The sequence below is a fragment of the Cyprinus carpio genome, chromosome A1 (assembly GCF_018340385.1).
Source record: "Cyprinus carpio isolate SPL01 chromosome A1, ASM1834038v1, whole genome shotgun sequence".
Classification (NCBI taxonomy): domain Eukaryota; kingdom Metazoa; phylum Chordata; class Actinopteri; order Cypriniformes; family Cyprinidae; genus Cyprinus; species Cyprinus carpio.
In genome coordinates, this window is record NC_056572.1 from 31,120,750 (window position 1) to 31,137,726 (window position 16,977).

Below are 16,977 nucleotides of genomic sequence, written 5' to 3' on the forward strand. Positions count from 1 at the left end.
ATTTCACCTGGACATTTACATGTGTGTGTGTGTGTGTGTGTGTGTGTGTGTGGAAACGTGTGTCCATCTGAGGATTAGCATTAAATGCCTGTATGAAAACAATCAGAATTTACTGTAAATGCTTTTGACTGAACTTTACAAAGGGCTGTATTATATAATGGGTTTCTAACACTGTTTTGCTGCTATGTAGCTCACTCAATAAAACACTGAAGACAAGTGTAAGAAATGGCAGAGGATGGAAACAGGAGACGACGCTTTAAGAAAATAATCTGTTCGATTTAAAAAAAAAATTTGATCTTCAAAATGTTGCTTTTTTTGTTATCTACCAAATAACTCAAGTGAGCATAAAAGCGTTAGAATTATTCTATTAATGATTAATGAAATTTATATAAATATTAGGTAACTTTAATTTTACAGTCCTTGTTACACATACTTTGTTATATATGAAACATTTTCAGTAAGTATGTGTTTTTGTTTAATACAATAATAAAAGCCATGCCTTCTTACTAGAACCATGAAAAATTACATGCAGTTAGTACATTATTTTTATTATTACTCATTATTTCATTTTGACAAGGATGTGGTAATATAAAGTGTAACCAAATTATATATATATTTTTTATTTATATGATAATTTCTTTTTTTTTTTATGATGATTTTTTTTTATTTATAAAATTGTTTCACTTTGTCTTGATTCAAAGTTTTTGTTGTTGTTTTTTTATGATATTTTTTTTATAAAAAATATTTAGTTTTTTTATTTTAATTTTTATTTTTTTTTTGAATTTTAAAATTGATTTGAATTTCTTATATTTGGATTTCTTCAAAACAATTTTTTTTTTTCAATTTAAAACAACACCGTTAGTACATGTACACAAATCTGTTAAGCACTTGAATCAAAACGTTTCCCAAATACTCATTGCAAACCTTTTAAAGTTTAACATTATTAAAGACACAGCAGACTTGAAAAACATTTGTACATGGAGCAATATCATGACTTCAGTACTACTTAGCAGAAGACATTCACGAATACGGTCTCAACTGATGCCCTCTAGTGCCTGCAAATGAAAAAAAACGCGAGGAGTGCTGATCAACCCAAATACACATGCAGTCTGAATGGTTTCTAATCATGAGATCAAACAATACATCCTTTATATCGTTCATTTATCAACGGAATCCCCACGTGCTACTTGATTGACTTCAGCACATCACACCGCCATTGAGGATTCGATTTATCTGGATACATGAATCAAAAACAAAATAAGAGAGGAACAAATGCATCTAGAACACCAAAGACGCCAAGTGCTTTATCATTCACACACCAATCAAGGGGAAGGTTTTTGTCATGCTTTGCCATCCACATGGTCTTGATCTCTGGTGTAATTCAGTCAAAGCAAATCTCAGCCTGAGCTCCAAACGACTCCGTCTCCAGATCAGAGGCAAAAGCAAAGTCGCAGAAAAGACAAAATTATACAAATTCCTTTTTCTTTCTTTTTTTTTTTTAATTCCACGTCTTTAGTAAAAAACCTTCTTGCGTGTGGGTGTCATATGGCTGTTGTGTCTCCGTACTGTTTGTTCCAGCGGACGTACTGATCCAGCGTTTGAGGACTGACGCTCCGCTTTATCCTCTTGAGCGAATCTTCAAAATCAGAGAAACTGATGTCCCTCATCTGAACAGAAGAAAGACAACAACATGCTACATGGTATGTTTAAAAATAGTAAGTGCATTAAAAAAAATAGTATTTGGAATAGAACACTTTGTATAAATAAGTGTTTAATCAGCGAGCGGCGCCCAATTACAATCTTGGAAGTTTTTTCACATTTCTAATCCAATTTTTGTATATACGGAAAAATAGGAATTAATATTTAGCTAGCTCATATTTATGTTTTACAGGATAATTTTAATTTTAGTTAACTAAAAATTAAACGATACAATGTTAAGTGAAAATGTGAAATATAATAATATATACAAAACCTATATATCTCATTTCATCTCATTTTCATTTAGTTTAACTTGTACTAAAATAACGAAAAGTACAATAAACATGACAAAATCAAAACAGAATTATTTTTAAAAATAATATAACGGGTATCTGAATGATGTTAATATAACACTGCTTAATATTCTCCACCTTATCGGCTGGCATGTTCCTCACTTGATCAGGCCTCAGTTCTGTGTCGAAAAAGAACAGGACACAATTATCTAGCAAAAAGTCCACCTCTAAGCCAAATGTCTTGGTATATTTATCTGCATGAAGTATGAATGTACCTCGTATGGGACCAAGAGCAGCGTCTTTAGCCAGTGAGGTCAGATCACTGCCGGAATAACCCTCAGTCATCCTGAAAATACACCGTACAATATAAAATTACCTAGCCATTAATAGCCATTAGTCTCATTTGCATACTCTACCAAAATATGAAGCTGTGTTTCACCTGGCTAACTGACTCAGCTCTTTCTGAGATAAAGTGTTTCTGTGTTTGCTGAGGAGGTTCTTGAGCAGCTTCAGACGAGTCTAAAACACACACACACACACACACACACACACACACACACACACACAGTCTATTAGTGTGTGTTTAGTGCTAATTAACTGGAAAATCAAAACGAGTAGTGAATAAGATGCAGCTGAATTTAAGGAGGTATGGATAAAATGAAATTCAAACAACTGTGGTATAAAACGTTAAATTTTTTAGTTAATTAGCAATGTATTAATTATTAATTCCAACATTAATATATAATACTAATAATCAATGAGTAAAAAAACTAAAATAGAATTATTACAATCAATGAGTAAAAAAACTAAAATTGATTTATTAATACTTTTTTTCAAAAGTCTGGAAGACATTTATAATGTTACCAAAGATTTCCATTTCACATAAATGCTGTTCTTTTGAACTTTCTATTTAGGAAAATGCTGAAAATTCAGCTTTTCCATCACAGGAAATTAACTGCATTTTAATATATTTTCTAAAATTTGCCATTTTTAATTGTAATAATATTTGACAATATTTATAATATTTTTGAGCAAACATATGAGTTTAAGACTTTTCAAAAACATTAAAGAAAACATACCGATACTAAACTTTTGAATGGTAGTGCATGTGTGTACATATTTGTTTAATAAAGTACCACCCATATTATGAACCATGGCAAAATATGATGTCCATGACAAATATTTCTTGACTGAATTCAAATTCAGTGTCAGGATTTAAAAGAGAACCGATAGCTTCTGGCCAGCCTCGGTTTGAACACAGTACCTCCTCTGTAGGTAAAGCCACATAAATGCGTTTAGCGAACCGCCTGTGAGGGGAAAAACACATTAGAGGATGTTATTGTGAAGTCTTTGAAAGTAAGTGTGTGACTGCAGGTCATCGGTACCTAAGAACTGCCTCATCAAGCTCCTGAGGCCTGTTAGTGGCTCCCATCACTAACACACGGTCATCATCTCCTCCTGACTGCACCTACAACACACACACACCAGGAGAGTTAGTCACCTGGGATCGGAAATTGTGAATTTTCAGATAAAACACACACACACACACTTACTCCATCAAACTCGAGGAGGAACTCTGTTTTGAGTCTTCTGCTGGCGTCATGCTCGCCCTCCCTCCTCTCACAGAGCAGACTGTCAATCTCATCTGCACCAAAATCACCATTAATGATGCATTTGCAGAAACACACCACTTCTGAAACATGAATGAGTCCGAGTGACAGTTCTCACCGATGAAGATGATTGACGGCTGCAGTTCCCTAGCAACCGCAAACAAAGCTCGAACCAGTTTCTCGCCCTCTCCCATCTGAACACACACACACCACAACATGAATGAGTGTTTCTTAAAGGGGTCACCGGATGCCCATTTTCCACAAGTTGATATGATTCTTTAGGGTCTTAATGAAAAGTCTGTAACATAGTTTGTTTAAAATTTCTCAATGGTAGTATAAAACAACACCCTTTTTTTCACCCGGTCAAAAACAGCTCTTTTCAGAGCAAGCCTTTTTGTAGCATTTTCCTTTAAATGTTAATGAGCTCTGCTGACCCCGCCCCTCTCTTCCGAGCCACTCTCTGAGGGACTGTTTACTTTAGCCGCATTCATCCAGAAACTTGCTAATTAGCATATTATTAGGAAAGGCGATTTGCAAAGATTCATTAAAAACCTTATACTCACTTCTGTTGGTGAAGCTGGATCACAAATGATTTGCGCAAACATAAACGCATTTAGGTAGATTGGGGGGGGAGGTGCATTCCCTTCAAAAACAAACGTATTCCACTGCTTCTTCAGCGGCTCAGATGTCAGGAGTAAATGACGATTGCTATCTTCATTATTACATCCAACAACAAAACACCTCACTGGCTTAGGAGACATTCTTGGCTGCGTTTCACTCCACTTTTAGACACGCACTCATGCATTGTAATCAATGACGTACATCCCAGTAAACAAGACGGAGGGAAGCTAGCGAGTGAAGGGCATAAAAAAAGTGAACTGGAACTAGGGCTGTCAAAATTATGGCATTAAGTCTCGAGATATGTTTTTTTAAAGTTGAACTTGCATTAATTTTACATGGCTTTCTAAACGTGGTTCTCTTGTGCTAGTCGTGATTGTGTTTTTGATAGATGTCCCTCTAGAAAAACTAGGGCTTATGCGTTCTGTGTGAACAGCTTGGTTTCAGTTTTGACGTAAATAAGATCTTCTCTGCAATGATGATCCCTTTCCCTGCAACATTTGTAGTAGAAGAGGCTGATGTGTCTGCTTCAACTGGACAAGATAACAAATACATTAAAATACACTTGCATCGTCATCGCATCAGGTGCGCCACTGATAAGGCTGCCTGCTTAACGCACACCTAAAATCAACGCAGCAACGTTTTTTTGCATCCAAATGTGGATTTGTATTTTAAATTCGACTTATATTCAAAATTCAATTTATTTATTTTTTGACAGCCCTAACTGGAACGCAAACACCTAAAATTCGATGCAACGTTTTTGACTTTTGCATCGGCTCGATTTGAGAAAGGGGAAATTATTTAACGAGATAAAAGAAAAACACTGCTTGGATTTTTATCATTATAGGGTGGTTGTGTACACACACTGCCAACACATTTCAATTCAAACAACTTGTAAAAATGCATGTAACATCCGATGACCCCTTTAAGACAGAATAAAAGCGATTTGCAATGCATGGGTTATGAGTTGCTTATTGTGTTTATAAAACGCCATCAACTGTAATATGATTAGCAACATATATTTAGACACCAATGAACAGTTGCATTTGTTATTAACAATAATATTCAGCAAACACTGAAACTCAGGGAGCACCAGAAGAAAAGCAATGAAGAGCCAAAAGACCACAAAAAAAATAATACAGCACATTTAGCATAATAGTAAAAGTACAGTACAAGCCGCAGCACTCAGGATTCGAACACACAACCATCTGGTTGGGGAGCCTGCTGCGTAACATGGAGCGTCCCATAGAGGCCACATGCTCATTCTGATGAAGGGGAGAGATCTTGCATGCTAAAAATGTAATGCTGATGTGTAAAAGACATGAGAAAGACATACAGTGTTTAAACACAACCTTCAGTTTGGAGTGGCTGCTGGCTTATCACACAACAGCCCTGATGCCAAGGAGAGCTTTCAGTGTGGGAACGAACACACAAAAGCATTAGTTACCATGCTAAGCTTACTTAGTCCTTAACGGAACCAAAGTATGAAAAAACATATCTTAAGATTAGCATGCTAAGATAAGATGGTACAACAATGTTTTTCAGTTAAGATAGTGAATATCAAAATTGTTTTGGTCATTTCTACGCAGCTTGGTCTAATGATCATCTGAGCCAAATTTGAATAAAATTGGACAAGATTTATTAAGGAGTAGCAAAAAACGCTTTTCCAAATGCTGGAAATTTGAATAAAATTGGACAAGATTTATTAAGGAGTAGCAAAAAACGCTTTTCCAAATGCTGGACAAGGAATGGGATAATGTTATGTTTTTTGTGGCGATATGTCAAAAGAGTTCATACTGTCAAAAGTTCAGCTACAGAAATTAACAGTGATTAAAAGTGGTAATATTTTTTATGTTTTTGTGTCGGGATGTGTTAGAGTTTATATGGTAGATTTTGGGAAAGTTTTTCTTGGTTATGTTAGTTTTGGAGTTTTTTTTATTGGTTAAGTTAAAGTTAACACAGATCTGGTCGATTTTGGAGTTATGAAGAAGTGTAGCAGTGAAAGTAGTGTTTTTAATATTTTTTTTTATATTTTAAAGTTATGTATTATGATGAATTAATATTTTTTTTATTATTTTAAATTTTGTTTTTTATATTTTAAAGTAGTGTATTTTATCTGGTGATTTAGCTTTGCAGTCTGCTTAATTTTTGTGTGTGGTGTGTCTGTTACTGTTCGTTGAGCAATGTTTGTGGGATGTTTGTGATAGATGTTCATTTTTTTTTCAAGTATTTAAAATTTCAGACTAAATGTGGGTTTTTTTGTGTTTTAAATGCATTTTTTTTCTTTTTGTGTGAGGGAAAAAGAGGCTTTTTTTGTGTTTTACCAGCATGGTCTTCCCATTTCCAGGTGGGCCGAAGAGCAGGAGCTGAGTTCGAGTCTCGGGCCGGCAGTAATTGTGGGTGGGGGGAGTGCATGTACAGTTCTGATTAATTGTGTTTTGGTATTTTCTTTTTAATTGTTATTCTGATTTTTGTAGACTCCCATGGTCGAGGAGGAAGAGGAAGAAGTAATAGTTCATTAGTAACTGTCTCATGAATTGATGGTGTAAAAAAAAAGCTCTTTGTTTGTGTTTTACCGGATGGGTTCTTCCCATTTCCACGAATTCCAGGCGGGCCGAAGAGCAGGAGGCCTCTAGCAGGAGCCCTGAGACCAGTAAACAGCTGAGGAGATCAACAGATGTGTCATTATACACACAGTAACAGTAAATTGTGAATGTAGAAATACAATTTGTTCTATAATATTAGCAGTAGAGAGTACCAATATTGTAGAATGTAAATAGATCATGTCTAGGGATGATTTAACCACCCTGAGATTAGTGATCATTTGTTTGTTTTAACCAGCCTAAGATTCTTAGGCAACACAAGCTGAGATGATACAGATGTTTACAGACGTGGAGACAAACCTCTGGACGTAGAGCAGGCAGGATAACGATTTCCTGCAGTGCCTGTTTTGCCAATTCCTGCCCTGCTATGTCATCGAACTGCACCGCAACACCACTGAAACAAACACAACCACGGAAATCGCTGGATTACGATTTCCTGCAGTGCCTGTTTTGCCAATTCCTATTATTTTTTTAATTTTTTTTTTTTTTTTATATATTTATCTTTCTGCACAAGAAACATGTATTATTATTCCCATCAATGCTGAAAACAGTTTATGCTGCTTAATATTTTTGTGGAAACCGTGATACACCAATCTGCCGAATAGTAGTGTGGATGTGTAAATGCGGTTCTTTTTTAATGTTCTGTTCATCAAATAACCTTCATCAAACTGTTTTTAACATTCATGATAATAATAAATGTTTCTTGAACACTAAATCAGTATATTAGAATGATTTCTGAAGGATCACGTGACACTGTGGAGTAATGGTGTTGAAAATTCAGCTTTGCATCTCAGGAATAAATTACATTTTATAATATTTTGAAATAGAAAACTGTTATTTTAAATTGTAATATATTCACAATATTACTGCTTTTACTGTATTTTTGATCAAATAAATGCAGTCTTGGTGAGCAGAAGAGTCTTCATTTAAAGAACATTAAAATTCATAACAATTCCAAACTTTTGATATGTACTGTACACATAGTGTGTATAAAATATCTCATAGTTACATACTGTATATCATATATATGCATTATTTTAATTTAAAAAATGAATATTAATATTTACATGCATACTTTTTCCAAACAATTAACACAAAAGATATCTGACAATTCTGATAAAAACAGTGATGCGTTCAAATATTTATATCTGATGTGTTTATTTCTAAATGCACTAATGTTACCTGTCTACGATCTCATTGAGGATGAGGTTGGCCAGTTTGCTGTCCACATTTCTAAAGTTCTTCATGTCTTTTTTCCTCTGAGGTGACGCTGTGGCAGTGTTGCCGGTGTTCTGTCTGTTACCGGCTCTTGCTGGGGGCCCCTACAAAACAAAACACAACAACAAAGTTCAGCCACAAAACCTAGTCGAGACAGCATTTAAAGGTGGCACGTGGCTAAACGTTACACTATGCAGACGGTCTGATGTCTGACGAACCTTCAGGTTGCTCTGAGGGCCGGTCCTGCCGCCCTGACCGGTTGAAGGTATGCGGCGCAGGGCAGCAGGGGCAGATTTGGGTGTGTTTTTGGGTCGCACATGGGATGGATTTGTGATTGTGAGAGTGTCCTTCTTTTTGGAAACTGCTCCACTGCCTGCAACTACAAACATATGCTCGTACATACACAGAAACATCACTGTAGAGCCTCCCTGATCAGAATCTGACACACAGATCTCCCAGAATCCAAAGCAAACACCCACCTGGACGCAGGTTCCCATTGGAGAAAGACAGGCCAGTGTGATCAGAACAGCCCTCTGCTGGGGACTTTGAAAGCAGTTTGCCTTTGTGATTGCAGAAAAGGAAACAGACAGAGGAAAGAGAGAGATTTAAGGGGAAACTAAAAACTCCAGAAAAAACAAAAACAAAGCAGAACAAAAACTGTAAGACGGTGCAAAACATGTCCAAGTTACATTTCACCTCAACATACAGAAAATACGTTAAGTAAACTGAAGTCTATAATTTTATTATTTTATTGTTTATCATTTGTATTATTATTGGGACAATTACACACAATTTACTTTCATTACTGCAAAAACAGTATTGTTTACATAATTGTTTGGCCCTAAAGTAAATGACAGTAAAAATGTCATAAAAATTAAAGTTCACAAAAAATAAAAAAACTAAATTAAATAAAGCAAAATAAAAATTAAAAAAAAATAACAAAATAAAATAAAACAATAGTCATTATTTTCTTTGCATTAGCTTTAAATCTTTTTTTCTTTAGATTTTGGGGTGACCTGGACGTGTTCTTAATTGCTTTCTTGACAGATTCATGCAAGAACCAAAGCAGAAACACACAGAAAGTGATTTACGTTGAGAGAGAAATAAGAAAAGTGTGTGTGTGTGTGTGTGTGTGCACTGGTATATGGTTTATGAGGACACAAATGTGTATAATGACATGGTACTACAATGTAAACATGGTTTATGAGGACATTTCCTGTGTCCCCGTAAAACAAAAGGCTTAAAAAACATACAAAACGTTGTTTTATGAAATTCAAAAATTGCCAGTAGTTTTCTGTAAAGGGTAGGTTTAAGTGAAGGGCGATAGAAAATACAGTTTGTACAGTATAAAAACCATTACGCCTCTGGAGAGTCCCCATAAACCACAAATGCAAGTGTGTGTGTGTGAGAAACAATGGTTGAGTCAATAAAAGTGAAGTGTCTTTTTAAAATGCTTAATCATCTTCTATCTCAATGTGTAGAGGCAACTATAAGTGAGCCCTAATTTCAACCCATTTGTTTCCAACATGAAACAACACTTCACCTTTATATGATCAAGCATAAAACAGACTCGAATCCCTTAACAATCGCACAGAAGCACAGGCAGGCTTTCACAGAAGAGTGCAGCGAACGTCCCTCTTAGGAGAGTGTGCAAACACAACAAATGACATCATCTCTCAGAAGAGTTCATGAATCAGTAGCACATCCCCGTGCCCTCACTGCATCCGCTTACCCAGGAGCTCCAGCCGGTCTTGGGCCATGGTGAGGTTGCTGGTCATTTTGTTCTGAAGCTTTCTTGCTCTGTCTGCCTTCTCACCTACAAGAGCCAGATGAAGACTTTCTCTCAAATGTCTTCAGAAGAAAATAAACTGCAGGGTGGGACTTGGGAACTGATTGATCTTTAAGTGTACTTTATTTAAATTAAGAAAGAAAATAGGGTCAAACCGGGCTCACACAACGCATCAGGACTTTTTTTTTTTACAATCAATGTTGCAATAGTCTTGCAAACAATTTTCTGTTAGTTTAGTTTATGAAATGATTTTATTTTTAATTTATTCGTAGTATAGTATGGGTTGCGTTATGTAATTAAATTAAAAAAGATAGTTTGTTTGATTGAAATCACATAGTTTGTTTACACACTACCGGAAATCAATATGACTGAATCATCTCACCAGCTCCAGTGACCTGGATACGGATGCCTTTCTCCAGCTCAGTGATGCCTTTCCTGTACCACTGCACCGCCTGCTCCTTATCACCTACAACACCACACGCAGAGTAGATTAGACACATTACTGACTGATTTCTATTCTGTACATGCAAAATAACAACACTGCAAGCCTAAAACAACATGGCTGGGTTTCAAAGTAAAACTTTCAGGTACAATTCACATCACTCAATTTTACAGTCAGTATTATGTTGTCAGTGCAAAATGAGCTTTAAATTGGAAATATGCTCTTAAAATAAATCAGTACATGCTAAATGTCATGCAGGCCCAGCCATATGGCCCTAGGCATGATGGGATTGAGAAACGGTCAATGAACCTATTGAACAGAGTTTGTTCTTTGTTTTCACTGACGCCGCTGGCATCTCTCCATGAGAGTACAAAGCGAAAAACAACATAGCCACATGACGAGTGGAACAAATCTAGGTCACAATCTTTTTTAAATCACATTTAAACATAAAATAATAATATTTGTTATGCATAGATAGAATAATATCAAAAACTGAATACATAAACTAAAGTTTTGAATTTTTTAAATGTTATAAAAAATTTATTTTGAATTTAAAATATATAAATTAATAGAATGGAATATTAATAGGATTTAAAATAACTATTTTCTATTTGAAAATATTTTGAAATGTAATTTATTCCTGTGACGTAAAGCTGAATTTCCAGCATCATTACTCCAGTCTTCAGTGTCACACGATCCTTCAAAAATTATTTTAATATGCTGATTTACTGCTCAAGAAACATTTCTTATGATTATCACTGTTGAAAACAGCTCCACTTCATATTTTTGTGGAAACATGATACTTTTTTTAAGGTTATCTGATGAATAGAAAGTTTAAAACAACAGCATTTATTTTTTGAAATAGACTGTTTTTATAGCAATACAAGAGTTACAAAAACTTTTGATCAATTTTAATGCATCCTTGCTGAATAATATAATTACTTTTCAATGGTAGTGTATAATGATTTAATATTTTTTTTATAAAGAATTTTAACTGTTTTTGGAACCATTGCCATTTTTTTTTATTAATATTTGATAAGGCGTTCACTAAGGTGGTTTATGATTGGTAGTCTTTCGCTATACGTCTTGCTGTAACTCGCCGCTTTTAACATTACAAGTGTGGAAACTTTGGTTAAAAGTGGCTTTGCGACAGAGTTTTAAAAGATGTTAACTCAGGGTTAAGTGAACTACATAAAGCCTTAATCAGAAATAAACAGCCGATGCAATGAAACAAATATAAGACGAGGATAATATTCAAAACTGAGCCACTGATTCAGTTCTTAAAAGAGCGTGCGTCAGTACATGGGGCCTCATTTTCCATCCGACTGCCTTTGATTAAGCTGCTTGTGATGATGAATTTGGCTGTTAGACTGTATTGATTTAGGTGATGATGGCTGCATTCCAAAGACAGCTTTGGGATCCGCTTTATCAAGGCTGACTGACATCCAAAATCTGATCCCAGGTCAATCATCTCAGAAACGTATTCTTAGGCAGGAGTATAACAGAAACAACAGAAACAATGACTTTATAGTCTCTCCTGATAGCACTAAAACGTTTCTAACTGACCAAAGCAGGTTATTTGATTTTATTTTATTTTTTGTGGATGGTCCAAACTAGCTTAAGTGGCTAATCAGCTGAATACTGGTTAGGTGTTGCTAGAATTATAAATTAACATCCATTATAAATTATCCAGCCCAATTTCTAGTTATTGACATTTGCACTGGATATTCATATCTTCTGAGCACTAGTTCACATACGACTCGTGAAATGCCAACAAATGGGCCGCTCCCGGACAGATGAAGTGAAAGTAAAACCTAACATAAACTCTAGCGTAGGTGTGTAGGTGTAAGACGATTTGCATTTCTGGAATGGTGCAGTGAAATATTTCCAGTTCACATAAACAATAAAACACAAGAGAGCCTTACAAAAAGTGAGGCAGTAGCATGACAAAGCAATGGTGCCACATGATAATACCAGGATACTCAATGATCACAGTATTCATATACGAACTATGGCATTCACATTTGCACCGTAACTGAGTTTCAGTTTTACAATACTTGGTCTACAGATAAATAATTTAATAGAGATAAAATATTTAAAATAAATAAAAAATGGAAACCCTGCACATTATAATAACAATAACAATAACAATAATATATATATATAATCATAATCAATAATCTATACATGTTATATTAACAGTAGCCTAATTGTGAAGTATTCATAATCCGACACATGTACAGAATACATTTATAAAACAACTAACAACACACACACACACACACACACACACACACACACACACACACACACACACACCAAAATTGTTGTTATATAAATGTCTTTTTTCTTATAAATGTAATTTTTTCTTCTTTTTTTTGGTCTCAGATATTTGCACATATTTCAGATACATAACAGCACTAAAGCCAGATACCTTTCTCGTCCTCATCGATCTGCAGAGCCAAAGAGATGAACTCGAACGCTTGTTTGTGGTAGTCTCGGATCCGGTCTCCGGTTTCCTCGCAGCCCTCGGAGCCGCGGTCTTTGGCTCTGGCCGCCATGGCTCGGCGGATCGGCCGGGTCAGACACAGGAGGAGCAGGAGGAGAGCTCTTAGCAGCGACACCGGGAGCCTGCGGAGGATTCGGATGAACGAGCGCAGCCGGTCCAGCGGACTCTGGCCGGTTCCGTCAGACACCTGTCCGCAGGTGCGTCCTCCTGCGCGCGCTGGTCCTATCTGTCTCGCTCTGTACCCAGAATTCATTCACCCTATTCGGGCTCTCCATACCATAACTGGCCGCCGTGGGTTTGACGAGGAAGAGTTATATTTCTCGGCTGTGTCGGTTCTCCTGTTTGTTTTTGCCCGCATCGATCGCGGAAGTCACTGCTGTGTTTGGTGAAAATGGTCTCACGCTAATGACGTAACGTTACACTTTAACACGTCGCGGGCATTAAGCGAAAAAAAAAATGTTTAACGGCGGTTGGCATCCAAGTTTTATTTTCATTTAGGACATGCAATTAAATTCTCTTTTTTTCCCTTAATTTATACATGAAAGCAGGCTATCAAATCTTGCGCTTTTATTATTAAATATAATGTTGATAAAGTGAAGCATAAATTTTATTTTATTATTTTTATTTTTTAAATATTTAAGTACTTTTTTTTTTTTTTTATATTTTTTAATTTTTTTTTTTGATTTTTTATTTTTTTAGATTTTGTAAAATAGTATTCAGTATTTATTGTGAATGAACATTTTTCTGTCATTGTGTTAATATGGATATAACCAATAAGTTATAATGATTTTTTTAAAGAAATTTTACGTTTGTATTTTATTTTTACGTGGATACAAAAAAGTATCCATAGCTCGTATTCACAAACGACTGTGATTGGTCCACCTTGATAATCGCGGAGTAATGTAACACTTGTCTCGTGACCACACCGTTAACGTTTTATTCAGCAGTGGTTTGGATAACGCTTTATTTCTTAATAATACTACTGAGAAACACAACATAAAACACTGTAAATAGTTAAAAAAAATAGCATCTGACCAATCACATGAAATGTCTTGGTCACAAGGCCCCGCCCTTTTTTAGAACATACGCTCGCGTCATTCAAGCACGTGTTTTGCGCATGCGCAACGTCAACTGCGTAGAAACCGACAACAAACTATGGCGGACGGTAAGCGCTGTTTCTGAGCTTTGTGGTTCATTTTGCACTGATTAATTGCGCAGTGATTATATTTGCTGCAGTTTTAGACCTAATCAGTGTTAACACACGGTAGGGAGAGTTATAGCTCTGATTGTGTGCATTATTGCGAGCGTTGAGCTTTTCTGCAGTGGCCCATTGAATCCCGCCATTCACTACAGTAACATTACGTGACTTTACATGCACATATGCGCGACTCGAATGAGTTCTTAAACTTGTTAATGTGGCTTAATAGTTGAATTTTGATCCTTCCAGAACACCCTGATGCCGAGCAGAGCATGGAGGGTCACACTCCTGTGAGTAGCATTGCAATATTACATAAAAGCAAGACTGTGTGTTTAATACGAGAGAGCACTTTGTCTCTATCAGTTGTTGTCATTGTGTTTCTTGTTTATTTTAGGTCCCAGAAAATCCACACGCAGAATATGGCCTCACTGAAAACATCCAGGTACAACATTAGTACTACTTTGTGAATTTGTGTTTAAATGTGTAATGTCTTAAAGACTGGATTAGAAAACAGTTCTGAATCGGCTGCCACATGAATGGAGCATTAGTTCTTTGAGTGTATTCTATGTGTGTGTGTCTCTAGAGAATAGTGGAGAATGAGAAAACAACCGCTGAAAAAGTCACCAAACAAAAGGTGGACCCTCAGACCCTGCAGACCCTTCCTACACGAGCGTACCTGGATCAGACTGTGGTTCCTATTCTCCTGCAGGGCTTGTCAGTTCTGGCCAAGGAAAGGTCTGCATCAGTGCTCAGACTTCTTGCTAAGTTCTTTCCAAACACAAAACTGCATGAACATGATTACTATTATCTTTTTATTTATTTTTTTGGATTATGATTGCTTTAAAGGAATGGTTCACCCAGAAAAGAAAATGTACGCACCCTCGGGTCATTCAAGATGTCGATGAGTTTGTTTCTTCATCAGAACAGATTTAGAGAAATTTAACATTACATCACCAGTGGATGCTCTGCAGTGAATGGGTGCCGTCAGAATGAGAGTCCAAACAGCTGATAGAAACATCACTGTAATCCACATCACTCCAGTCTATCAGTTAACTTCTCATGAAGCGAAAATTCACAAGATGTCAAATTTCTCCAAATCTGTTCTGATGAAGAAACAAACTCATCTACATCTTGAATGCCCTGAGGGTTAGTACATTTTAGCAAATTTTCATTTTTGGTTGAACTATTCCTTTAATAGTAATTCCTTTAATTCATTCCTCTTGTCTAATCAAAATTAAATTTCTTTTCCTTGTATCAGTTAAGTTAATGTATCTAATTCCACTATCCATCTTCCTTCAGGCCTCCAAATCCCATAGAGTTTTTAGCGGCATTCTTACTGAAGAACAAGTCCCAGTTTGAGGAACGAAATTAAAGACACAGTGTGCGGTGGAAGATTTAGGGTTACAGTTTTTTTTTTTGTGTGTATTTTTTTTTTTTTTTTTTTTTTTTTTTTTTTTTTTTTTGTGAATTTAAATGTAATGGTCACTCTTCAAACTGTTTGTTTGCCAACATTAATGTAGTTTTTTTAAGCTCTAATAAAATGTTCAAGCAGCCATATATGTTTCACTGGTATGGATTTTCTTTATTTGGTAATTAACACTAAATCGGCTTGGGATGTGCAAAAATCCAGCTCAGGAACAATCCTTTATTCCCATTTATTTGCTTGATATTTTATTATTACACGACACCAAGCGTTGTGCATGACAAAAACAAACAAAATCGAGAGAGGAAAACAATTCCTTTTAACTGTGAACATATAAAAACAATTAAAATTTTAATCTGTAGTAAATATAATTTCTTTCTTCGGTATAAAGATTAAACGCTCTCAGCATATGCAAAATATTCCTAAACCACTCACAGCACATCTGTTTCTCAAGCAGCTGTAATCACCATGTCCATGAAAGGTCTCTATATTCGTAAAGCAGTATAAAAACGTGTGATAGCAATGGTTTGTTTCCATTCAGGTAACAGCTGATAAAAAAGGAACACATTTATAAAGCCACAAGCATGACTCTCGCCGCTATATACGACCAACACAGTTTCAATTTGAGGAAATTCATACTTAGATTACAGATGCATTTTTACATTGAATATGATGTTAAACTAATAATGCTGTGGAAAAACAACACGAATACATTGTTATTGACCTGAAACTCTGTAAACTAGAGTAAAAGAATTCAGTTTCTGTCCTCGTGTCTCTGTAATGTGTTGCACCTCCAGTGCACTAGTTCTCGGGTGCAATTTCGATGGCACAGAAAAACAGCAAAGCAGGGCAGAAAAACATTATAAGGGATGGAATATTTGTTATGAGTATAGAAGAAATGGTAGATATAATTTTTAAGGTGTGGTTATTTTAAAATTTGACAGCGCCTGTGACATTGTCAGCAAGAGTTTGTAGATCAAATGTAAACCATAGACTTATCCAATACTTGCAAATGTGTGTTTCAATTAAAATCTTCAAACACAAAATTACATCAGTGACCATGACTTTGCTATGTCTTTCCAGGACTAGGGCTGGGTGATGCAGCTTAGGAAATATTAAATATATCATAAGTTTTTTTTATTAAATTTTACAGCCATTTGACATGATTTTGTATTTATGTATTTGGGTGACACTTTACAATACGAATTGTTAGCATTAGTTAACATGAACTAAAAATAAAAAAAAATATTAATATTAGCTAATGTTAATTTAAAAATTTACTGATACATTATTAAAATCAAAAGTTGCCTCTGTTCATATTAATTAATGGACCTGAGCTAACATGAACTAACATTGTATTTTTATTCATTTACTATTACAAAAAAAAAGAAAAATTACTAAAACACATGTATTGCTCATTGTTATTTAACGCATTATTGTAAAGTTACTAACATATTTTTAATAAAACATAAGACTTAAACATATGTCATGCAGGGATAATCACTGAATATTTTTAAGAGAGACTATCTCTGCATGAACACTTTCATACTCTTTCATCACAGCACTTGTATTTTCA

The 16,977-nt window shown here is 35.4% G+C and overlaps 2 protein-coding genes across 2 annotated transcripts; one reads left to right on the forward strand and one right to left on the reverse strand.

The window, feature by feature from the left end:
• Positions 1–818: 818 nt before the first annotated feature.
• On the reverse strand, positions 819–13,177 carry spast (spastin). The gene is made up of 16 exons (XM_042762031.1): positions 12,706–13,177; positions 10,212–10,295; positions 9,773–9,856; positions 8,520–8,600; positions 8,259–8,419; positions 8,005–8,144; positions 7,123–7,216; positions 6,746–6,880; positions 3,720–3,795; positions 3,545–3,636; positions 3,377–3,459; positions 3,256–3,298; positions 2,431–2,510; positions 2,267–2,337; positions 2,130–2,170; positions 819–1,667 (listed from the first exon to the last, which is right to left on the reverse strand). The coding sequence occupies exons 1-16, from the start codon at positions 13,031–13,033 to the stop codon at positions 1,542–1,544; spliced, it is 1,719 nt and encodes a 572-aa protein (XP_042617965.1). The 5' UTR covers positions 13,034–13,177; the 3' UTR covers positions 819–1,541.
• A 671-nt stretch (positions 13,178–13,848) lies between these two features.
• dpy30 (dpy-30 histone methyltransferase complex regulatory subunit) lies at positions 13,849–15,537 on the forward strand. Its single transcript, XM_019094861.2, has 5 exons — positions 13,849–13,945; positions 14,228–14,268; positions 14,373–14,420; positions 14,562–14,713; positions 15,278–15,537. The coding sequence occupies exons 1-5, from the start codon at positions 13,936–13,938 to the stop codon at positions 15,348–15,350; spliced, it is 324 nt and encodes a 107-aa protein (XP_018950406.1). The 5' UTR covers positions 13,849–13,935; the 3' UTR covers positions 15,351–15,537.
• Positions 15,538–16,977: the final 1,440 nt, after the last annotated feature.